Source organism: Cornus florida, unplaced genomic scaffold (genome assembly GCF_030987335.1).
Source record: "Cornus florida cultivar Cherokee Brave unplaced genomic scaffold, ASM3098733v1 CherokeeBrave_3.0.0_Hap2_Chr08, whole genome shotgun sequence".
In the NCBI taxonomy this organism is placed as follows: Eukaryota; Viridiplantae; Streptophyta; class Magnoliopsida; order Cornales; family Cornaceae; genus Cornus; species Cornus florida.
The window spans coordinates 9,947,501-9,973,029 of record NW_026775578.1 but is presented as its reverse complement, the minus strand read 5'-3'; the positions used below and the strand labels follow the sequence as shown (position 1 = coordinate 9,973,029).

Genomic DNA, 25,529 nt, shown 5'->3' with positions numbered 1-25,529 from the left:
GCTGTTTGTGGATGTAATGTGCAACTTAATTAGCGATGTGGGGTGTAATACCATTTTCAATTGCAAAAATAGGTACCTTTTGTAAAGGTACTACTTTTTTCCCAAAGGGACCACGTTTTTTGAACTGAAGGTACTTCTTTTTGGCGTCAAGGTACCACGTTTTCTCTAAGGAAGATCCAAACCAATTTTTCATTCATTAAACTATCCATTTATCGACACCATGGAACCAAGGAAGATCCAAACCAATTTTTCATTCATTATAAACTGCTTCAGTTTTAAACTCCATCAAATTTGAAATTAGTACATTAATATAGTAGTGAAAGAAATTTCATTGAGACCCTAATATAATAAGCCATACAATACTAATTCCTGAGAACCCAAAAGAGCAACTTCATTTGATTTCATGTAAGGTAGATGCCAATATAATAAGCCATACAATAGTTGCAAAAATATACCAACCTAATCCACAATCAAAAGTTGCAAAGCTACTATTCTTTAAAACTTTAAAAATAGCTAACACCAACAGAGTGCAAAATACATGAAAAAAAATGACACTATTCAACAATACAAATGTCCCATATCCTACATCATTTCAGGTACCACTTTTTAGAAAATTCAACGATCGTCCTATCCCACTTCCTCTAGCTTCCAACTGGGCAAATACTGGTATGTGAGGTTCCTTGAGGTAAATGGTACCTTGTTGGCTGATGGAGGTGATGTTAGAATCATAAAAATAAAAAAAATAAAAAAAATTACTAACCACAAGTAAGCTGATGGAAGCTTACTTGAAATCAACATGCTTGACCAAATGGATAAAGTGCTTTGTTCTTTACAAAATCCTTCATTTTGTTATTGTCATCTGAAAGCAAATTTGAAGCAATAATTGCACGTAATCTATCAACATCCACCTGCAAATTAAACCAGGTAAAGACAAATCATGAATATAGGATAGGGAAATGGACTTCATGCGTGAATACATATAAGTGTAAATAGATAGGAATCTAGTGTTGCAGAAACTATATATTTGATAAAGAAAACTTTTTCAACAATGTTGAATTTGGCATATGCACAAAATCTCGGTGATACTAAACTTTTATATGTGAAATATTGCATAAACAGGTAGCTTCATCCTTGGGAAATATGTTAGCAATTTGGTCAGATCAGCACAGAGACAGAACATAAACAAAACCAAAACAAATCTAATAATACGAAAGATCTCCCTGTCCCAAAATAGTTATCCCTTTTTACTGATTCCAAACACTCAATGGCACACACCTTTTTTCTGACATTCCAAAAGTAATCTTAAAGTGACTATTTATTTTGAAATTTTTTAATCATTCATTTCAATATGTCGTAGTTTCAGTATCTTTTGTGTTCGGTTCATTTTTAATGAGCACCACTAAGTACAGTGAAGTGACCATATAAACTGCAATATGTTCATTTAAAATGACAGGAGTCCAGTATTTGCGTATCTAATTGGTTAGGTGATGTAGGAAAAACAAGGTTGACTGATGATTTAAGCTACTGATCTCATACTGAATTATTTGACAATGAAAAACTATCTGAAAATATTTAAGAATATGCTATTCATTTAAACCTCATCTAGCAAAGCTGGTTTCTACTCGATAGGACCCATTATACAGTGGATGTCAAACATTTTCTATATCATTCATTACATGGTTCATTTTATTGCTTACTTCATGTTAGATTAAAACTCACTAGAGCTGGATGCTTTCTCTTTCAAAAAAATGGCACACATTAAGGGTATACTGCATTAGGGGGTTCTAAGGTTGAAAATTTTGTTGCCTAAAGGGGGTGCTTACCGCTCTCTTTGTTTCAACACGTGCCATAGTCCCCTGGTCTTCCCGCTATTGACACTACGACATTGCAGCCTAGCGGGGAGAGATCGGAAAGCGAAGTACTTGCACACAAACATGGGTTTAAAAGATGCAAAAAGAAAAAAGAAAGGTATAAGCTGGAAAACGTGTAAAAACAGAATGGGGAGTGCAGTGAAGAGGAAGGAAAACGTTATAGTGGATGCATTTTGTGGTTGCATTAATTTTTTAAATTATGTTTGCATGTATTGGAATTGAAGACCCTCCAGTTTCAACCCTTGAACAAAAGTATGTAGGAATGTGGATCAGTTTTACAAATATATTTTTTGAAACCTTTAAAGGCAAGACCCATTTCTTCCTTTGAAGACTAATGACCAGTGGGTGCTTAGATTAACAATGCACCAATGGTTTAGAAGAAAACAGAGAATTAAATGATTAACGAAGAGTATCGAGGAGATTGTGTGATTTAGTAATTCGTTATTTTCTTCATTCGGGGAAAAAAATAAATAAGACCCATGTAAAAAATAGAATTGGGCTTCACCTTCTCTTTTGGGTGACTGAGTGAACCATCCCATTTCTCCATGAAGTCCAACATGAAAGCACCACAACTATCACTGAATAAAAGACTGTTTAGGTATCTGTTAATTATAATTGTGAACATAATCAGTACACCAAACTAGGAACATTAAGTGATAAAATTACCTATCGGGCTGTTGAGGTACGTTGGGCACATTGTATATGAAGTTTTGTAGATCTCTTCCGGTGAATACCTCAACCAACATTACCTACAAATGCACAATATATAAATGATTAGAGTAAAAAATTCAGTACCACGTTCTTCAACTTGTATACTTTATCGTCCTAATTTAATAGTAAATGAATACATAATCAAAAAAATGAGCTCATATGTAATAAGCGTTTACCAAATCTTTTGACATCTTGTCTGGAGTACGCTTATCATGCGAAGAATGTTTGTTTGAATCCAACACATCCATACGACTATCGCAAATGTTAAAGACATACAAGCACCAATGTTTCTCATTTACAAGTATTGGAAAGAAAAGCTGCATATTTAACAATGTAAAAATTTAATTACTTTTAGAATCATATTTTTTTGATAAAAGTATAATAATTATTTATGTTTGCAAGCGATAAATATTACCATATTGAATTGGCAAACTTTGTTATCATCGACATTCCTTATCCTTTTATAGTTGTTCCAAACTGCTTGTATTTTACCTTTCCTATCAACCACTTTTGAAGGTATCTTGGAAAGTTCAATCTGAAAATGCACACAATTGATAACCTAATATGTGTCAAACAAACATTCACTATAGATAGAAGAATTTGTTACCCCAATCGAAGGCGGAAAGAAAAATTTGGTTCCTCTACGCTTTTGTTTCAGCTGGAGCATTTGGCAATAGACTTCAACCACCTACAATGATCACATTTAAACCATTAATGCATGCGTGTGATTGGTTTGAGAAATCAATGAACTTTAAGTGAACATACCATATTTGATATCCAATGATTGTAAGAGATTGTTCTCATCTCTTTTCTTGTGAGGAAAATATCATTTATGTTCACCAGCATTTCACTATAATTAAACAATAACATATTAAGTGTTTGAGCATAGAAAGTAAGTAAATATAGAGCAAATAAGAAATTATTTATATAATTTCTCACTCATCATTTCTGCTCTCATCCATGGCATATGAGATGACTGCCTTTGCTTCTGGACGAAGGACACGCAATCGGTTGACCTTCATTTCAACCCAAGGTGATCCCTTATGGCGCCCAGGCTTTATAACACGTAATAAAGGGATCACTGCTTCCTGCACATCACGCTCCTCTTCCATTGCTGTGGAGGTTCCCACTTCCTCCTCCATTGGTGCGGGGATTTCTCCTTCCTCCTCCATGGGATCGTGTTTTGTAAAAGATTGCCAGGGTGAGTTTGCTTGTCTTGTGGAGGTTTCGAATTCCTCCTCCACTGGTATGTGGGATTCATCTTCCTCCTCAATCGGATTGTGTTGTGCAAACAATTGCGAAGATGGGTTAGGTTGTCGTGTGGATGAACTGGGTTCTGAGGATCTCGACCCCCTGCCTTGGCCTACATTGTGCCGTTGCTTCCATTTCTTAACAACTTTAATAATTTCATATGCCAACTCCTAACAATTTTAAACAAGTTTAATAAATATATATATCAGTTAATATATAAATGTAACCGTAGAGTTCCAAGTAATTATGAATATGCAAATATAACCGTATATTTAGTACCAATTATAAAAAGCCATAATTGACGTGATTACCTTATCGGCATCTTCAGATGTATCAGTTGTAAACTTTACCTCACCGAAGCCGAAACCATTATATTTATGCTTCTCCAAATTCAACCTCTCGCCTATTAATTTGTTGGTCCATCCACGTACGCATGACATCTCAGGCTTCGGTTTTGGTCCATTGACATCCACACGGTGTAGGTAGAAAAGCTACAACATATAAGCCATTATGATAATGACATTATAGCTATTTAAAATAAAATGATAGACACATTACAAATATTATATCTTAGAACATACCATGAGAAAGAACAAGCATCCATGTATGTATGTACAACCTTCTCTTCCTTCCTTTCCTTTATAGGACGCAATTCCTTTTTTCAACCAATCTAAAACAAACTTCCCCCAATTATACGATTTAATAGCATCCACATTGTCAACCGCTGCCAATAACCTTCATTTTTCGATATGGGTGCTAGAAGTGATCCGCAAGCGAAAAGGACAAAAGCCCTCTTGAAGTCATCCCCAACAGGAAGAACGTCTAATTGATGCACTAAGTTTGGCACTTCTATTACACCGTCCTTTAAAAAAATGCCATTTTCTAACCAATGCACACTTTGTACAATATAATTTGGCACATCTTCTCCTCTTCCCGAGGGTAGGCCAAGTACCTCTTCAACGTCACTTGGCGTAACATGGATCCGAGCGCCAGATTCAAGGGTGAGATGAGATGTTCTAGGGTCAAAGTGTTCTACCAACCATAAGCACAGGTTGCGCTTCAAAATGGTACACTCGATGTCTAAAAGGGACCCAAACCCAATCTCTTGTACGGCAACCTTTTTGTCTTCACTTAAATTGCAAACCGTTTCCTTGAATTTATTTGGAGAACACCGGGTATTCAACATCTACAAATAAATTACCAACACAGGCACATTAGATACAAAAAGGAAGGATAGAGCACATATATGGACATAACAGTCCAACTTAAATTTACCAATTTGCACTTCTACACATTACATGTTGAAAAGATTCAATCTCAAATCTGCTAGCTTACAAAGGCACTTGGGAGTACTCATATATTCCTAATTCATTAATTCAATACACATTCTTCGGAATTAATCCAACTAAGCACGTTAATGATAGGTAAAACACACAAAAATAAGCATATATAAAGCATCACTTAACCCAATCGAATAGATAAAAGGAAAAAAAAAAAACACTTACAGTTTTTATTTTTATTTCTTTTATTGAAATTGTTGAAAAGTTCTTTTCCTTGGATGTTAGTGGTTGTATGGTTTACCTAATAAGGGAAGGAGGAAGGATCCAATGTCCTCATACCATTTGTTATAGGAATGAAGGTTCTACCTCGTATTTTTAATTAGAGAATAACTCTAGGGGGTTTCGATTACCATTGGAAATGCTCAGCTCAGAGGATAAGTAATGGACCTTTTTGTTGATGATCTTATGTTAATCGCAGCTGGGATGTTGAATCTGTTAAAATACTGACAGAATCAATAGCTCAATTTAGTTTTAACTTCTATTTCTAGCTTGATTCCAAATAATGCAAAGAGGTGTCATATTCTGATCTGGTATAGAGACTGCTACTCAAAACCTAATTCTCAGAAAGCTTAATTTCTCTATTAGGACCCTCCCAATAAGATATTTGGGAGTTTTATTATTGTCTAATAGACTGAATAAGCAGCACTGTGATCCTTTAATTGAGGAGTTTTGGACTACCAACTACTCATTTTGTGCTGGAAGGTTACAACTTATAAAGTCTATGCCATTCTCAGTGCAAGTTTATGTGGCTTCCCCCTTTGAATCTAGGACATTCAAAATTCAAACACACAATCAATTACCAATTAAGCACCCAAATTGGCCCACAAATATTAATAACATCAGTTTCTCGAGTCAAATAAATAAGTTAAGAATTATCCTTTTTCAAATAAAGTTTTATGACAACACCATGATAATGATGATTTTTATTTTTGGGAAGCACTGGAAGTGTTTTTGTTGCTTCTACAACTGAATAACTACACAAATCTTTCAACCTTCAAAAACAAAAACACACACACAAAAGAAAATAAAAAAATAAAAAAATGAAAATTTTGTTGTTTATATATTAATAAATTTTGTTACTTTATATTGTACTTTGTTTCATATACAATTGGGTGCCTGTCTTAATTGACAGATTTATGCTTCATGCGGTTAACATCCAATTTATTATTAGCATGAAAAAAACTGGAATAAAAAATATATATATATATTTAAATAATTAAAGATATGACTTACCAGTATGAAGTGATGAAAGCACTCTAAAATATGGTAAGACCGTAGGGTGCTGCAATTGTAAAAATTATAATCCATAATAAGGGCCTTCAGCTTGTTCAAGACTAAAGTTCAACCCAAATTTACCAATTAGTCTTTCAAATCCTGCAAAGGGAGATCCTGTTTCAGTCATGATCTTCACAAATATTTATAACTAAAATTCATAAATAAAAAAAAAGTATATAAAAAAGATCATAAAAATTTTCACCAAATAGGATTTAGTATGCAAAACAAGAATTACAGTTACAAATCTCAGAACAAGATAACCATAAACACGAGAAGCTAGAATGAACACGAACAGTCATCTTAAGACATATACACCAACTTATTAACTATTAATAGAAAATCGAACATGACACAGATATTCAAATTTATAAGTCCAGTCTTCATTTAAGCTGAGTCTTATGCAGTAGTTATGCTACAAAATAGGAACCACATGCTTTAGCTTTTATGTTACTATAATTGTAAATTAAGGAAGGCTATTCTAAGTGTAAAGAAATAAGAAAGTGTGCATCAGAAACAAAGAAATAAAGAAAGAATTAATGAAAGAAAATAGAGTTAGCATGCTTAGGAATGCAAGGCTCTCTTCAAACTGGCAACTGTATGCTAAACTAAAAACTACTTTGTAACGACCCGCTCTACCACATGGTATGATATTGTCCGCTTTGGGCCTGAGCCCTCACGATTTTGCTCTTGGGCTTTACCCCAAAAGGCCTCATACCAATTGGAGGTGACACACTTACATATAAGTACTTCACCTTTCCTCTACCCAGGCGATGTGGGACTGTGCACCCGTAGCTCGCCAGTGTGGTAGCCTGACAGTGTCTCTCGCACCCGCCCACGGCACACCCGCCCACAAGGTCATCACAATCCACCCCCCTTGGAGGCCCGACGTCCCCGTCGGCACACTTTCGGCTGGGTCAGGCTCTGATACCATTTGTAACGACCCGCTCTACCACATGGTATGATATTGTCCGCTTTGGGCCTGAGCCCTCACGATTTTGCTCTTGGGCTTTACCCCAAAAGGCCTCATACCAATTGGAGGTGACACACTTACATATAAGTACTTCACCTTTCCTCTACCCAGGCGATGTGGGACTGTGCACCCGTAGCTCGCCAGTGTGGTAGCCTGACAGTGTCTCTCGCACCCGCCCACGGCACACCCGCCCACAGGGTCATCACATACTTCAACCCTTGTTTTCTTTAGATATACTCTTGTTGAAACTCAGAATTTGTAATTTGGTGGTTTGACAAATCTCACACATACATGTTACTTTCAAAAAAATATGTGTACATGAGTCCAGTTAACTGATGGGAGATATTCTGATGACGTTTTCTTGAGTCTCCGTTCAAGTTTCAAGCTTAAATAATTTATCCTATAATGAATTTATAAATAAGGTCACATCAAATCCAACTTCTAAATATTAATTTTTTTGTCTTTCTTAAAGGGCAATAAGAAAATTGAAGACCCAATCAGGGTCATCTCTCCTTTCTGCATTTCGATCAGCAAAAGGAGAAAAGGTTTTGGAAGTGGAAGGGACAATCACCAGCCAGCCGGTTCTTCAAGACGTGGGAATTTCTACATGGCCTAGTATATTTTTGTGATAGTTCAACTCTTTAGTATTCAAAATGCTACTTTATATATATATATATATATATATATATATATATATATATATATATATATATATATTTGATAAAAAAAAGGGGTCAGGTGACATGGTGAAAGCTTAAACTGGCCACTATAAGGAGACATATTTAAGTATGAGATCAGCCATTTCGTAGGCTGTAAACAAGCTGAGTCAAGCCAACTTTATAGAGCTTATGCTCAGCTTGGCTGGTTAGAAGCAGTGTCTGAGCTTAGTTTGAGCTTGGTTAATTTTTAAACAGTTGTGATCAAACTTGACTCACTCAAATAAACCAATTACTCAGCTCGGTTCGCATAAATGAATTGAGTTCTTAAGAAGTTCTGGAGGATGGGAAATTTGGAGCCTTGTTATCATAATTGTTAGTCAAAATAAAATACGCGCGTCATGCTTTGCAACTTCTCACTGTTGGAGCAAAAGATTGAGAAAATGTGTCTGTGTGACTGTAGATTCTTAGTTTTAATTGTTGATTAAATTTGGACCATTGACTTCTTTTTCTGTAAACAAATGAATATCAAATCTAAAAGATAGGTGAAACGCATGAAAAACTTAAATTAACAGGATAATCTGCCAAGGAATGCTCTACGATGTCTTTAAATGCTAGTTCAAAGTTTCAAATTATGTATCCACATAAGGTATAAAGGAAAAAACAATCATGAGACTTGCTACATCAACAATATTCAAACATATATACAATAATAACAACGAAATAGTAAAAAAAGGTTCAATAATTGCTGTACTACTTTCACAAGTGATTGAAATTTGCAATAAACTGTACATTATGCATAAAAAGGCTTCCTAATAACTATTGGAAAATCTGAAAATTTGGATATAAGTCCATTCAACCAATCTTTTCCTAAGTCCTTATACTTTATCCTATGTTTGGTTGCCAAGAAATTGGGAAAACAAGAAGAAATTAGGAAACATGGAATCTTGTAACAATTCTACTCCTTTATAGAAACTTGTTAATCTTAAAGTTTTTCTTCTTTCCTTATTTTCTCTGCTACCAAATAATGGACAGTTCAAAATTGTTGTGTTCTAGCCTAATTTAACCTACATCTTAACTTAAAAAGTCCAAGCAATGACTTAAACTTTTATAAAAGATTGGGATGATCAATACCAAAGTCCATGCCTTCTAGCAAACAAATTTAATGACATAGCTAGCCCTTTGTCCTACATTGTTAATTCTCAACATACACAAAGAAACATCATCCACATATGCTACAAAATGAAATTTTGCATAGACACCATTATTAGTAAGACAAATCCAACAAAATGAGATTAATTAATCAACAATAATCTACTTATCCTAAATTATTTTTCAGTCAACTTGTTCATTCTATAGAGAAAAGAGTATCACCCAGTGGCCTAATTGATAGAGTGGCCAGCTTCCTGTGTTCGAGTCCTTTCTCCTTCTAGTTTGCCAAGGAAAAAAAAATAGAGAGAAAATACTATTTTCATGGCTGGGAATAACATGCACTTCTACTGTTACGTTATTAGAAATAATTGTACTTTAGCTTGATGGAATGTCTGGAACAAAATTTTAGCAACTTGAGGTATAAAATCTACAAAAGAAGTACATTATTCGCTTGGAATTCAACATTTTAATAGAAAGAAATCTTTAGTATGCATATGTTTCTGGTAAGGGGAGAAAATTGTGACATTTCAGTAATCAAATAGGCATAATATGGAATCTAATCCCTAATAATTGAGAAGTAAAGTCATAAGATTAAAGATGCAAAACTAAGACAAAGATGAAATAATTAACACATTTATTGTATAAGATAACTGCAATTGTTGGTAGAATATATCAACTACTTATTCCTATATAAGAGATTATACCTAGTTGATACTTCCATAATCATTATATTCACCTTCTCACCAAAATTAAAGCACGTATGTAAAAAGCATGCTATTAAGCACCATTAAACTTAACTAGAAAACTTAAAAATAATATTTTTGGAGTAATTATCTAAAAAAACAAAAGTGACTAAACAAGATTCTTGAAATTGTACCAAATAATTGAAGAAATATAATGTTAGTATCATTATTGGAGGTAGTGCATACTATGTCCCAGGAGGTAGTTAGTAGCCAATACATATATACTCCATATCTTGTAGCAAATATTTTGTAGCCGTAGTTCCTTATTTTGTAGCAGATTAAGGTACTACTTCTTTCCGATATTCCCTATGGCAACCACTTAGTTATCGCGTATGTGTCTAACTTCTGGCTATAAAATAGCACTTTTAACTACACAGTCAGACATAGCATAGGTACGTAGTCTCTTCTATACATACCAATATTGAAGAGCTTCTTCCTTACATAACTACTACTATATTAGGAACTACTTGACTGCCTTACCCATTATACATGGATTTGTGCTATATGGTAGATTGAGTTTATAAATTTGTATATAACCTCTCATCACATGGTACTAGTCACAGTTGTGAAGTCCTTGAAGAGAGTTCAGGCTTATGGGTTTTTGGTGAAGTAGCTCTGATTGTCTTTTTGGGTTAATATAATTTATAGTGATTTCGATTATATTCTTAAGAGGATTATAGAACCTAATCTTCTAAAGTTCACAAGAACAGGTATGACATCAGTTTAAAAAATCTTAATAACAACTTCCACTTTATCTTCACTAGCTGAGAACTTATCCTGTCACTATCTACAAAAAATTGAAGTCAGTGAAGGTTTCCTGTCTCGAAACAACAGAAATTTGAGATTTACCACAACTTTATGAAATTCTGCATGATTAGTTGCAAGTGTTTCCCAATGAGAACTCATTAACATCACAGTTATTTTTCCCTTAACTTTTGGATTTGACTTATTTACTTCCTTGCATAATATATAACCAATAATTGTATTGCCATCACACCTACCATGAACAGAGGAGTTATCAATAGTAATCATAGTCATATTTACAATGAGACTACAAAGAAATTACCAGTATTACTGGTATGCAGTTATTTTGAAAAATCCTCTAATATTTTTTTATCTTTTTTTTTTAAAGTAAAAAAAATCCTCTAATCTTATCTTTGGAGAAACAAGAAAGTTTAGTTCCACTTTTTATTGCAAATTAGTATGCACCCAATTGGAGCAGTAGCACAACCAAAACCAAAAAGGATAAAACTGAATCATTCTTCTATTAAAAAAATAAATAAATAAAAGAAAATAAAAAAAACCAGCAACTTCATAAGACAGAAAAACACAGCTTACAGCATATGAATCCTCAAATCTAGTGAATATGTAAACAACACATGAATTGAAATCATGTCAGCAGAAAGTAACAACAACTTAATTGATTAAAATTTTCAACACATAGTATCATTTACAGAGAGACTCTACAACTTTCTAGGGGAAGGCAGAGATGAAAGAGGAAATTGGAAAATAGTACCCGGGTTAGAGAGGGTTAGGGCTTATCCCTATGCTTGAAGAAATAACTTCTGTGATTGAAGAAAAAATTAGAAAATTGATGAGAGTTCAGAGAAGGAAGAAAGCAGAATAATAAAGATCAATGAATGTTTAGAAAAGGAAGAAAGGAGAACAAGGCCAGTACCTGGGCGATTTTCCTCTGAAGGTGAAACTTGCAAAAGACAAAGCTTCAAACAATCAGCCTTTGTGATTGAGGCAAAGTTATATCAGTGCTTAGAAAGGGTTAGGCTTTCATTGATGGATTCAATAGAGTGAGGGCTAGGTCTCATTTGAGAATGGGAGAGAGAAGGGTCTGCACAAATAGAAATATGAAAGAGCATTAGGGCTCTAATTAGGTCAAAGTACCTATTTCAAGAGTTATAACGTGACCGGAGGCTGAGATGACGGTAAAAAACCCCAATTGTTTACAACCGTCCAGTTATTGCCGCTACACCAGAAATTAGGAAGAGAAAGGTTAGGGTTTCAGCAAAGAGGGAAAGAGGAACCGTTGAGCCTGAGTATTTGATTTCCCTTTAGCAGATCGAAGATTGTTCGTGCCATGGCAGATTGTATCTGTATCGCAGGAAACAAGTGAGGGAGAAAGAGTCGTGAGAGAGGGTTACACCGAATGGAATATGAAAGGCCTTAGGGCTTGAAATTAGGCAAGTGTAGAAAAGGGCATTTTAGGCAACACATAAAATAGGAAGAAGGGTATTTTAGGCAACAGAAATATCAAACAGTATTTTTTCATGTGCCACCTCAGCTTTTGGGTCAAACCCATTTTAAAGAAACTATGGGACTTTGACTCAATCTCTTAGTAAATATGATACCCTAAGTCCATTTATGTGTAATAATCCCTATAATTTATAACGATTTCGATTATATATCCTAAAGAGTATGATAGTGTGCAGGGGTATTTTTCAGAGGATTATACATTCTTAAGAGGATTATAGAAACTAACCTTCTGAAGTTCACAATAACAGGAATGACATCAATTTAAAAAATCTTAATAACAACTTCCACTTTATCTTCACTAGATGAGAACTTATCCTGTCATTATTTACAAAAAATTGAAGTCAGTGAAGGTTTCCTGTCTCGAAACAACAGAAATTTGAGATATATCATTTTTCATATATTGGTCAAGTCAAATGCTCAAAGAATATTCTTTCAAAAGAACAAAGAGGCTCAAGAAAGATGCTGATTGCGAGTGTTAATCATCGAACACAGACAATTATGTTATGTGAAAACCATTGTAGCAGAAAGTACATAACCAATCCAATTATTTTAGTGCATAATAGGATATAGCTTATTTTAACAAATCAACCATTTAGTGGGTACATTCAATTTAAAGCCACTGTCTAGAAAGCACTAAGTTTAAAAAGTAAGGAACACATATTGGTTAGTATTTAAAGAGTATGATATGAGCACGATAAGAGTAATTCCTTGCTTCTTAAGTGACTACTCCTCAAATTTTAACTCTTGTTTTTCAATTGCAATGTAAAACATTTTATAAGTGCCAGCGATCCAACCCGTAAAATCACGCTCTCTACATTTTTCCTATTAAATTGAGTGAAAAAAAAAGGAGTTGCAGCCGGCTCCTTTTGTGTAGTCCCCTTATATCTAATAGTTTCTATCTTTCTTTTTAGAAAACCCAATAGCCTACAATAGCAAGATATTGACAAGATATTTAAATATTCTATACTCAAAAAACAGATAACACATTAACAAGATATATAAAGACTACCAAAAAAGAATATGGAGCTAGAGTCCCAAAAACTTTTAGGCCAATGATTAAATTGCAACGACCGTTCAAGACTCTATTTTATAAAGCCAAACTGAATATATATATAATATTACAAGCAATAGATAATAATCAAGTTTCTATTTTGTTTTCACTTATTAGATGCATGAAATGGATCAAAAAGTTAAGACAAACACTAACTTATGAAATTAGTGTTACATTTCTGCATTTCCAAATAAACCTTTTAAATTAATAGTAAAGCTATCCAAAGATCTCCAGTTGACAAGAGCCATGAATTCTCTTTATGGATAGGACTGATATAAGATTCTCAGACTGTGTTTTTACATTCACAAATTACGATATTTTTCTCAATCCAATAGCCAGTGAAGAGAGCTTATGACTCTTTTCAAGAGAGGGTGACTTCTCCTTTAAATTGATGTCTATTTCCAGCTGAAAGTAACTTTCTTTGATAAATTATCCACCACCAACAAAAGTTACTGATCATAATGTGTGAACAAAAAATGAATTCTGAAGTTTGAATGTCCATAGTGTAACATTAATGCCAGACACCCAATATGTTAATTATTATAAATATCATACTTTATCATCATATAAATAAGCCTAAATACTACAAGAAATTTCTTGAGACACCATGTATGTTCTCACCAGGACTAAAATGTTCTCATTTCGTGACATCAACTGCTTTGTACTCATATTTGAGATCTATGTTGAAAGAGGCCATAACTAATGGTCAATAATTAACAAAAATTTTTTTTTTATAACTAAAATCAAATAAAAAATCAGGGTTTTAGAAAGTGAAACCGGCAGAAGAAATTGACTGATCAAAATTTAGAGAGCGAAAGTAGTAGAGTGAGAGAGACCTTTGAAGTTGAGAGCGATACGAACACGGCAAGAGCAAGAGCTCCCCCAGGAAGAATATAGCTTCAGCTTCATTGGCTCCTCACCATTACTCGCCTATTCACAAACAACCAATAGCTTGTTAGACAGTTAAATCAATCAGTTGAGTCTGTATTGATGTGATGGTGCTCTGTGCAATTGATTGATGATGAAGTAAGAAAATTTTAGTGACAATTCCTTTTAAAAAAAAAATAAAAATAAAAATAAATTGGAAACAGAGCAACTGATTCACAACGAATTTGAGAGACACCAACCATAGTGCACGATAAGAGTAATTCCTTGCTTCTTAAGTGACAACTCCTCAAATTTGAACTCTTGTTTTTCAAGTGCTATGTAAAACATTTTATAAGTGCCAGCGATCCATGATGTAAAATCACGCTCTCTACATTTTTCCTATTAAATTGAGTGAAAAAAAAAAAGGAGTTGCAGCTGGCTCCTGTTGTGTAGTTTCTATATTTATTTTTAGAAAACCCAATAGCCTACAATAGGAAGAAAACCCTAATTTTACAAAACCCAATAGCCTACAATAGGAAGAAAACCCTAATTTTAGAAAACCCAATAGCCTACAATAAGAAGAAAACACAAAAACAAGAACCATTACAACAAAAAAGCTTAAGAAACACCAAATCATCATAACTCAATCCAAATTTACAGCCGAAAAAAGAAAACAAGAAAAATTCAACTGAAACAATGAAAATGCACTGACAAATGTATGGTTTGAAGCTCACCGAGAACCCTTGATCCCTCTTCTGAGCCCATTGTAGCTGGACTGAAAATTGAGCTGGGTTTCTCAATTCCTACAGCGATAAAGCTAGAGAGAGAGGGTGGAGGGACCGGCTTAGAAAGAGTCGTGGAGAAAGAGAGAGAGAGAGAGCAGCGATGAGAGAGAGCAGCGAATGAGAGAATTTTATTTTTAGGGCCAAAGAAGATCGTATTTACTGAACGAATTAGGGCAATATATTAAATTATGGAGAAAGGGCATTTTAGGCAACACCGAAAAAAGTGAGAAGGACATTTTTGGCAAAACATTTCTTGAACAGTAATAACTCATGTGCCACGTCAGCAATTCATTTTAGGGAAATATGAAACTTTGACTCCGCCTCTGAGTAAATACGGAGCCCTAACCCCATTTATACGTAATTATCCCTTTAAAATAAAATATCGAAAGTACACTTCAAACGTTAGATATCGAAATCCCTGTCTATGACCCCGGTACAATTTAAATCAATTTAACCAACTAAAAAACACCTGTTTTGTATATGTATCACTGTAGTAACCATAATCGGGAAGTTGAGGTCAGCAATCCGCCACGCCCAAAACCCAATCTATCTCAACAACACAACTCTATTCTTACTTAACACAAGAAACTAACACAACTAACACTTGATCCTCTACCCAAATCCCCACCTTCTCTCTGTCTCTCTCTATACAACTAATGACTTCCCTCTCACTCTCCAAGCACTCTCTCCCCTCTCTAGTTCCCAACCAAACCCCTAAAACCCCATTTTCTCATAACCTCTCAATTCTCCCCAGATCATCACAATCTCAGTTTTGTGGACTCAAACTCTCTTGTGCTACTTCTCTCTCAATCCCATCTTCTTCACTACTCAAGAGTTTCATTTTTGCCAAGGTATATAATTAACTACACTTGGTTGCTTCGATTTATTGCCTTGTTTTTTTTTGTAGAATAATTATATTATCTGTAATATCTATCATATCATTATCATGGATGGTAATGTATTTGATTGTTTGTGTTAATTTGTTCTCTTTAAAGGTGAACAAAGGTGGGGTGCCTCCATCATTTACATTGAAAGATCAGGATGGAAAGACTGTAAGCCTCTCCAAATTCAAAGGGAAGCCTGTTGTTGTCTATTTCTACCCTGCTGACGAAAGCCCTGGTTGCACCAAACAGGTCAAATCTTTTTCTTTTTTTATTTTTTTTCCATAATAGAATTAAAAATTATTTATTTTTATGAATATATATTTTTATTAACAAATGATCCATTATATCATGGATTTGTAGTCACATATATTTTATTTGCATACAAATCTTAAGAAAAATAAGTGTAATTTGATAAATAAGTGAAAAGGGTCAGTACGCATTAACAAAATTAGGATAAGTGTAATTTGCCATTGAAATTTTGAATTGTGACTTTAAAATTATAAAAATCTAAATACAAAAGAAATTAAAGATTTGATCCATGATATGATGGATCATTTGTTCATAAAAAGGACCATGTGAACAAATCAAACATAAAAATAGAATTAAAATATCATCCTTTTTATGATGGATCATTTGTTTGATTTGATTTGATCCATGATATGATAAATCATTTGTTCATAAAAAGGGCTATATGAACAAATCAAACATAAAAATAGAATTAAAATATCATCCTTTTTATGATGGATTCTTATTCATAAAAAGGACCATGTGAACAAATCAAACATAAAAATATAATTAAAAATATGCATATATTTTTATGAACAAATGATCCATTATATCATGGATCAACTTGTAGTCACATATATTTTATTTGCATACAAATTTTAAGAAAAATAAGTGTAATTTGATAAATAAGAGAAAAAGTCGGTATGTATTAACAAAATTAGGGTTAGTGTAATTTATCATTGAAATTTTGAATTGTGACTCTAAAATTATAAAAATCTAAATAAAAAAGAAATTAAAGATTTTTGTGTGATAAGTTTCGACTTTTGACTATTTGCTAAACAGAATAAAAACTTCTCACCCCTTCTTTATTTTCTTTTTATTTACTAAAGATAAATAGTTTGACTTCGTATTCCAATTATTAGCGCTTTACTAAACAATCATTCAACCCGGTCCAAAGCAACTATCCAACCTAATCCATTACTCTTGGATGCTTCCTAACGGAAAGGTCATTGAATTAGTCCTTGACTTTCTTCATAGAAAATGTACATGCATCATCACCAAACAAAATCACCAAAAAGAAAAATACATCGTAATATTTAAAAAGACTAAATTATATTTAAAAAGACTAAATTATACCTACAGCATTTTGTTAAATCATTATTTCAGAATGTAAAATTGAAAGTAGCTTTAAGTGCAAAACTGTCATTAGAGTAAGTAAAACAATGCATACCTAATTACTTCAAATATCCGAAGAGAGACCTAATTTCTTCACTTTAGAGAAAGAAAGAGGTGACACCTAAAAGTGAGTTGGCACTTAACACTAAGCTTTATTTACAAAAATAGTAATCGACACAACTTAGGTGAAGCAAATGAGTTGTACTATTAAATAGAAATGATGGTCCTTTCTTATTAATCCTAACCTACCCTGCATTATTTTGTTTTTCAAATTTAATTTTAAAGCAGTTAGTCGGCTTTCAGAGGGCCCACATGAAAGATGATAATAACAAATATTCGGTGAAAGGTTGGTCATCTGACCAACTTGAGTACCTCGGTATATTTCTCAGCCCAAATTTGTGTCTCATGACACATGTTTTTTTGTACCATATGGGACTGGGGGTTGTGCCTTGTAATTTGTAGCTCAAAATAATGTTAGTGAATTAGTGGGAGTAATTTAACATTTACGTGTAATTGGGTAGACAAATGTTTTTAAAGTCTACGTAAAATTCATGTCATCTAATCAGTTTTAGCAATTGAAATAGTAAAGTGAAAAAAGAAAGAAGAAAAAAAAAAAAATTGTGTATGTAATTTACTTATTTTGAACAAAGTGATATGAATTAAAATTTAATTCACAACATATTTATTACAGATCTCTTTTATTGTTAATTGGTGTGTCTAGCTCCTAAGACGGCAATGACTCCATATATGTCCCTCTCTTCATCCTTCTTCTAGAAATCAATCATTGTACGTGTTGGAATTTGATGTTACACAAATTTGGGATTGATTTAAATGCAATGACGTGTTTATGTAACTACATAGTACACACATATACATATATATGAGAGACAGGTGAAGGACTGATAAAATAATAGAGGAGAGAGAGACAGGTGAAGGACTGATAAGATAATTGAATATATATATATATATATATATATATATATTCAATAAAATAATAGAAAGAGACCTTCATCTGTCTCTTCACCGGCTAGCTTGCGAAAGAGACCAACTGCTTTTAATAAGACTCACGATGTGATGTGAGTGTTACTGTCTCCGTGTTTCAGTCCACTCATTCCCTTTCTTTACAGAGTAATAATATTATGAGACCTTTCTCATAACAATTCTCACGAACTCTTTTATTTTTTTATGTCATGATTGTATAAATATGGAGAGAGAGTTTAACTGTTTGAAAGATAATTGTTTAAAGATTATATAATTAAAATTTCGTACCAAAATTCATCACTTGAAACAACCAAAGTTTTACATTCTTTGTTTTGATCGAATTACACTATTAACTTTGACCGTCTCATATATTTTTTTTTATTGTATTTTGAATTGATCTGTTTACGGTAGGACTGCAACTCAAGTGGGTTTGAGGTATGAAAACACGCCATGATATATAAGATCTTGAAAGTATAGGGAAATTCAACATCTCCTTTAATTAACAAGCTTAAGAATCCATATATGAATGGAAGGAAATTTCCCCACTATAACTAACTAATTTCACATAATACTACAATAATATATTAAAGTATTAACTAGAGAAGTGGTCATATTTCACATAATACTACAATAATATATAAAGTATTAAGTTGTTATTATGACGGACGTCGTGACCTAGCTTAGTTTTGGCTTGTCTGGAGTTGGTTGTTTTGTCAGTTTACTGTGGGTCTTTGTGGTACATGATATTTGTATGAGCTTGGTGTTTGCTTTGTAAGTGCCGTTGGGCAGGTTTTTTCTGCCAGGGTTAAAAAAAAAAAAAAAAAAAAAAAAAAATGGTCAACATTAATAACTCGACTGTCACTTCCCTCTCTCTCTCTCTCCATCTTTTTCTCTCTCTAACTCTTCAAGTCAATTCACGCGCTAGGTCTTATAACCAGCTCATGCACTATACACATCCATTTACGTTCAAGGACAATATCTCTCTTAAGCAAAAGTCTTAAACACATACTCAAGTGTTGTTCTCTAAAATTGGCATTGTTGGAGCTGGCATAAGCGGTATTTCTGCTGCTAAACAGCTGGCCAAACGCCACCCAGTGGTGTTTGAGGCCACTGACTGCCTTGGAGGGGTCTGGAAACATTCTTCTTTCGAGTCCACTAAGCTTCAGACCTTTGTGATTATGAGTTTTTGGATTATCCTTGGCCTAATAGGGATAATTCGAGTTTTCCATCTAATTTAGAGATATTGGATTACTTATATTCTTATGCTACCTACTTTGATTTGCTCAAGTTCAACTCAAAGGTGGTAGAAATCCGGTTTTTTGGTGATCGTGAAACCTCCGATCTGGTGGTAAGCCGGGAGAATATGCAACTTTGCTGACTGGCCAGCCAGTATGGGAGGTTGCTGTCCGGGACTCAAACTCTCTTATGCTACTTTTCTCTCAATCCCATCTTCTTCTACTTCTTCACTACTCAAGAGTTCCATTTTTGCCAAGGTAATTAACTATAACTACATTTGGTTGCTTCTATTTATTGCCTTGCTTTTATTGTAGAATAATTATATTATCTGTAATATCTATCATATCATTATCATGGATGGTAATGTATTTGATTGTTTGTGTTTATTTGTTCTCTTTAAAGGTGAACAAAGGTGGGGTGCCTCCATCATTTACATTGAAAGATCAGGATGGAAAGACTGTGAGCCTCTCCAAATTCAAAGGCGAGCCTTTGTTGTCTATTTCTACCCTGCTGATGAAATCCTGGTTGCACCAAACAGGTCAAATCTCCTTTTTTTATTGCTTCCCATTTCATAATTCTTTTCTTTATAATCAATGTGATTGTGTTGATCTAATTTCAGGACAACAATCACATAATATAGTTATCAAATCATTCTAAAAAAATGTCCGGATATACTCATCTGCATCTTAATTTGTCCCAATTTAATACAAATATCCAGAATGCTAGTATGTTATGCACCTATTCTGTAAATGATTTTTTTTTTTTTTTTTCCCAGTTTTTTCTGAAATTTGTTAACTGTTATGCTCAATTTGAAATGACAACATGTCCTTCTTCATCTTGACTGCTCTTTACTCTCCGGGTCATTCTTGAATTGTTTGTAAGCGAATCACTGTCAATATTTTTCTACAATATTTTTCTAAGTACATCTTAGGAAATACATTATGCAACATTGGTTTGGTTAGAAAATAGAAGGCGTGAAAGGAGGAGTGTTGAGTTGATTAAGTGAATACCCAAACAGATTACTTGATAATTCAGAAGTTAACAACTTTGAAACTCTTCACAGGCATGTGCTTTCAGGGACTCCTATGAAAAGGTTAAGAAAGCAGGAGCTGAGGTTGTCGGCATAAGCGGGGATGATCCATCATCACACAAGGTAATGCAAAACATCTTGCCCTTGACACATTCTAAGCAATAGATAGGATGAAATTTAACCTCTAGTCCCTGCCTGCACCCGAAGGTTACAATTATAACTGTATGACTTCGCAGTATATTGCTCAACGATTTAAAGGCATCCAGAGACATCTGCTCTCTGTACTTGATTGCGTAGGAATTAGGAATATTGATGTAATTAACATACTTGCTTTTCCTTATTTAGTAGGTAAGATTAAACTTGTTATCTGCTGAAGATATCATTGGTCAAAAAATGATATGGTTAAGTAGTTTGAAACACGTGTCAGACTATCATTATAAACTTTATGCCTAAGAGTGACTAAACAAACTTAAGCGCCTGTTAATTGCATAATTTCATTGACTTAAAACTGAATAATGTAATAGAAATAATTATTTACGCACCTTGAGTTTGTTACCATGTGATATTGGTTCAATATTTCTGGGGTCATTTTTTTAGAATGGAAGCTGCTTCATTTTTTCAATCTATTTGACCTATCCATTATCTGTTCTGAAATCAATTACAATAGTTAGCTACTCAGTATTGGTATGCTTGCTTGCTTTAGAGAAATGGAGAATCTCGAGAACCTTTCTGAACGTCCGTCTTCGGCGATTTGAAAAGGAGTATATCTTTCTTGTAGTGCCTTCCATGACACTATTCTGATCGAGGAGAAAGAATCTCTTCCGGACGACCAAGTCATAATGAGATTAAAAAACGATGCTTCCTTGGCCGTGTGGAACATGGATTAGCATTATGTCATTCCTACAAGCGATCCCCCATCCAGGATTTACAGAAGTGCTATATGAGGACTTCGAGATCAAATAGAATATGTTTCTTTCCATTCCTCGTGAGCCACTTATTTCTCCGAAACAAGAGATCAAAGTTCTTTTCCTCTTGTTTCCCAATAAGTCGATGGCCTTACACCATTGAGATACTTCGAATAAACTGTTGTACATATAGGATACACCGGTGCTCAAACCTTTTCTCAAGATATCTTCCAAACTGTTGGGGTCGTTGCTCCGGATGTTGTTCTCCCGGTGTGAAACCAGTTGGTTCCGTAGTTTGAGAATTCTGCTGATCCCAAGTACTCCATCTCCATCATTGAATAGGGGAATATAGAAAGTCAAGAGGAAAAGGCATAACCAGAAGAATTGTGTGAAATAAGTGAATTTATCCAGTTGAGGCATTCTTGATTGAGAAAAAATGATTCCCTCCAGACAGAAAGAGACTCATTCCTGTACGAGTAGTGAAGAACTATAGAGCACTTTTGTTGGTTGTTGACCAACGGAAAGCATGGGAGAAAGAAAGATGCACAAACGAAAAAGGGCGCTAGCGCCCGACCAGATCAACGAAGGGGGGCACCGGCCGAAAGTTCGGCACGTGAAACCCTATTTGCCTGCATTTCCAAGAGCGTGTCCACAGCCCTACGGAAAAACCTGCTTTGCGCCCCTTCCGCGGATAAGGAATCCCTTATCTCGCGAAAAGTAGAAGACAACAGGTCCGGGGCGCCCTCGTCGGGAAGAAGGTCTATGGCGTGCAGGATTTTTACCTCATCCGTATTTGCCCGGACGCCCTGTAGAACCCCCTCAGTTCGAATCAGGTCGCCCAGGTTGGAAAAAATCTCTGTTTTAAGAGAGTCAATTTCCTCCCCTTCTGAACGAAGAGCGCCGTTCACGAGCTCCCTTTCCTCTGGACTCAGCAGCCCCTACATGCAGAAGGCCTGGTCAACCAGGGTGATCAGCGCAAGGCCATCTAATATATAAAGGATTATGAAAGAAAAAGTCAGTACGAAAGCCGGATGATAGAACAAAAATAGTGAAAGGTTGACACGCCCCTTCAGAAGATGCAGACAGCAAAAGTAAATGAAAAAGAAAAAAAATATGAGTAGAAATACCATGTGAAAATAAAATCTTGATTTATCTGCTCGCCCATCAAATCAAAAGGCGGCATACCGGAAAAAAGAAAAGAGCGGAACCAAACCATTCAAATAGTGTACGACCCAACACGGAACAAGAAAATCAATCTCAGAAAATGAAGTCGGAAAGATGCGACAGGAAATCAAAAACTGCTTCTCCACTTTAGCCCGAAAAAGGAGCTTTGGGCGAAGAAAAGGAGAACGATTTTCCAATGAAAGAGAATTCGTCTATATAAGGAAATAAAAGAGCGAAGAACCGATCCATTGAGAGACTAAGCAGCGCCGGAACACCAACTTCATCTCGAACCACCCACCCGCACAAGAACCTTCAAAAGACGAAAAACTCTCTTTTAGTTTCGTAAACTCATTGCCAGTTGACGCATACTTTCAACCTTCTTTCCTTATTCGAGTAGAATATCGACTGTTTGCTGCCCTGAACCTACGCCCCCGAATTCATCATCTATTCTGAACATCGCAACCGAAAAAGCTATTGACCGGTGATCTTTCAAAAAAGTTGCACGCCTGTTCTTCTCTGAAATAAGGGAAAGTTGCTCACTCAAGTTACAGCGGAAGAAATTCATATTTCGTATAGAAACGAAAGCATATGCTAGTAGAGAAGGGAATTGCCTACTAAAGCTCTTTGACGAAGGCGTTTTCTCGTTATTCCGTTGTTGCACAGGTTCCAAAAAGTGAGATTAGGTTGGTGTTCCAGTGACGCTTAATATCTCAGCTGTCACTGCGGGAAGCCTAGCGTGGGTGCCAGCGTAGAAGTGCCCTTGAAATCAGACTTGTGCCATACTTGAATCGAGATTCCGTTGTCATTGGACTAGACAGAGGAAAATGGTCAATCTATCTGACCAAGCTCGACTGACAGGAAATGTTCTACTAGTAGGTTTCGCTTTTTACCTTTCAGGTTCTTTGTTAACAGCTACTCTGGTTCAAGGGTAGACAGTAATTCCTCGACCACTCCTTTCGGAATGACTTTGCTTTTGACTGATCGGCGAGTCGTTCTTTAGGGAAGGGGCCTTGAACCTTCTATGTATACGGGGGCGGAGGGACGCGAAAACAAGAAGCAAAGGGAATAGGGAGCACCCCACAAGCAATGGTTTCAAGCTAAAGCTCTAGTGATTAGAGAAGGCTTCCAAATTCTCCATAATAGCAGCAGTTTGATGTTATCAGTCTACAAGCTGATATAGATGGAAAATGACTGTTTGGAATCCATGTGCGGGGAGACTAGGAAAAGAAGCGGAAGGGAGTCAGAATCTTGAGAAAATAATAGCCAACCAACAAGGGTGGACAAAGCTGCTCTTCAGTCAGGTTTCTTAGTAAGCGACCACAAGATAGGAGCAGAAGCAAGGCGAAAAGTCTCCATTCATTTCACTAGACCGGCAAAAGGGTCCCCTATACCTGCGTGATCAAACTGACTTTTGTCTGTTGCATGAGGCTCATCAATACGAATCAAATAGGAAGATTGTGCAACTAAGCTTGAGGCAACTTCTCAATCAAGGTTAGATATCACGAGGTACACCGTCATGTCAAGTCAAACAAATGTCAAATAAGCCCATTTATCTCATGTCAAAAACGAATGCAATGACCATCGAATTTAGCGCGAAACCGCTTTATCTGCCCTTGTTGATGGATTTACTATTTCTTCGTCCCTTTTAGGTTTTGCAGTCTTTTATGAGGCCATCTAATCGCAATAATGCTGGTACGAGGGATGTTACACGAACGAAGGGGTCTTTTCGGCACTCTGAATCTGCCCGGGGAGTCAGCCGTATCGCCATCATCTGCTCTAGCACTTGCGGCAGTAACGGTACGTGTTCGTACCTCTAAGCGCCTTCTTCATGCACTCCCTACTCCTTATTAGGGAGCCTCTCCTTACCTACATAATGTAGTTTTGTGTTTTGTTGTGCCAGGCTTTTCCTATAGGTCTTAGAACAACACAAGAGTGGAAATTGTGGCAATAAGGGTAGTTTCGGACCCATGAACCCATAACCCTAAGGGTCAGGTTTAGCAGCCGGTGAATTTTAAACACCCTTCAACAAGATTTTCGGATTGAGAAAAGGGAAGCAATTACCCAAACATTGAATCAAGCTCGACCAGGAAGAGTTTTCCACTTCACTTGATGAAAAGAAAGGGTGTGTGGTACCTGTAGCAGACCTTAATGCCTATTCTTATAGTAAAGGGGAAAGAACTGAGATTTGCTTATTATAGTAATAGGAAACGAGACCTCCCAGGCCATAAGTCAAGAAAAAACCAATATTCCAACTCTCGGCGAGGGCTATGAGAGTAGGTTCTGTAGATCTTAAGTTGTAGTGCTGGACTTCTTTTTGTTCCCAATCTGCATCGGAATGGTGGTACGAGCTGAACGTTCATTAGAGTCGAAGTTGGGGATGAATGGGACATTCTTAGTTTAGCTGGAACCGAGCTGTGGCAAATAAGACCCTGGTTGGTTGGCCATAAAGGGTCCTCCTCTACTTTCAAGTGTACACAATCTACTTTCAAGTGGTGCCTGGTCGAGAACCGGACAAGGGCTTCTTTCTCAGCCCAAAGTGTCCGCCGAAAGCGCTGTTTCCGTTAGAGTTCTTCTGGCCCTTCCTCCAAAACACATAGGTCCCTTAGAATGATCGTTGTCTTATTCAAAGGGCGCTGCCCCAAGGAATAGATGAAAGAGAGCTTCGGCTCGCCTACTTTCCTTCGAAGCTGAAAGGAGTGAAAGCGAGGAGAAATCCCCGACAACAAAGAATTTTGAGAAAAGAAGCTTGTAAGTCGACTCTCAGTTCCCTTACTTCCTGAGCTGGGATGGGACTATTGAACTAAGGCCCAACTGCTCTTTTTACATAGCCTCGCTATTTGCCTTCTACGCTGTGAATTACTCATCTGGACCTACTTCTTTTACAAAATATGATGGGAGGACGATGATTACAACAGTCCGTAAGCCGAGACCGCTGATGTGACCAAGGCTCGCCTTGAGCTCCACTGGGCTACGCTTTCAATGGCCTTC

At 35.6% G+C, this 25,529-nt stretch overlaps 4 protein-coding genes across 6 annotated transcripts in view; 2 read left to right on the top strand and 2 right to left on the bottom strand.

Annotated features, from left to right (window-relative positions):
- Positions 1–591: 591 nt before the first annotated feature.
- Positions 592–4,563, bottom strand: LOC132269315 (uncharacterized). Its single transcript, XM_059770466.1, has 10 exons — positions 4,415–4,563; positions 4,145–4,324; positions 3,522–4,003; positions 3,348–3,432; positions 3,190–3,270; positions 2,998–3,117; positions 2,759–2,899; positions 2,538–2,620; positions 2,377–2,449; positions 592–908 (listed from the first exon to the last, which is right to left on the bottom strand). The coding sequence occupies exons 1-10, from the start codon at positions 4,415–4,417 to the stop codon at positions 792–794; spliced, it is 1,365 nt and encodes a 454-aa protein (XP_059626449.1). The 5' UTR covers positions 4,418–4,563; the 3' UTR covers positions 592–791.
- Positions 4,564–15,514: 10,951 nt separating this feature from the next.
- Positions 15,515–20,847, top strand: LOC132269314 (peroxiredoxin Q, chloroplastic-like). 3 transcript variants are annotated; one of them, XR_009469452.1, is made up of 4 exons: positions 16,080–18,116; positions 18,155–19,699; positions 19,845–19,980; positions 20,506–20,640. XR_009469452.1 is itself a non-coding variant. In XM_059770465.1 (3 exons), the coding sequence occupies exons 1-3, from the start codon at positions 15,597–15,599 to the stop codon at positions 20,635–20,637; spliced, it is 465 nt and encodes a 154-aa protein (XP_059626448.1). In that variant the 5' UTR covers positions 15,515–15,596; the 3' UTR covers positions 20,638–20,847. The 3 variants fall into 3 exon arrangements, 1 of the variants encoding a protein (XP_059626448.1); XM_059770465.1 differs by lacking the exons at positions 16,080–18,116; positions 18,155–19,699; positions 19,845–19,980 and adding exons at positions 15,515–15,791; positions 15,936–16,073 and having other exon boundaries at positions 20,506–20,847; XR_009469451.1 differs by having other exon boundaries at positions 16,091–19,699.
- A 302-nt stretch (positions 20,848–21,149) lies between these two features.
- LOC132269313 (putative ATP synthase protein YMF19) lies at positions 21,150–22,156 on the bottom strand. Its single transcript, XM_059770464.1, has one exon. It carries the CDS (start codon positions 21,795–21,797, stop codon positions 21,318–21,320), a length of 480 nt encoding a protein of 159 aa, XP_059626447.1. The 5' UTR covers positions 21,798–22,156; the 3' UTR covers positions 21,150–21,317.
- Positions 22,157–23,728: 1,572 nt separating this feature from the next.
- The window catches only part of LOC132269700 (NAD(P)H-quinone oxidoreductase subunit 2 A, chloroplastic-like), a 6,714-nt gene continuing 4,913 nt past the window's right edge, over positions 23,729–25,529 (top strand). The window contains exons 1-2 of the mRNA XM_059770957.1: positions 23,729–23,842; positions 24,191–24,338. Coding sequence (XP_059626940.1) covers positions 23,729–23,842; positions 24,191–24,338 — 262 coding nt within the window. The remainder of the gene's footprint in view (positions 23,843–24,190; positions 24,339–25,529) is intronic.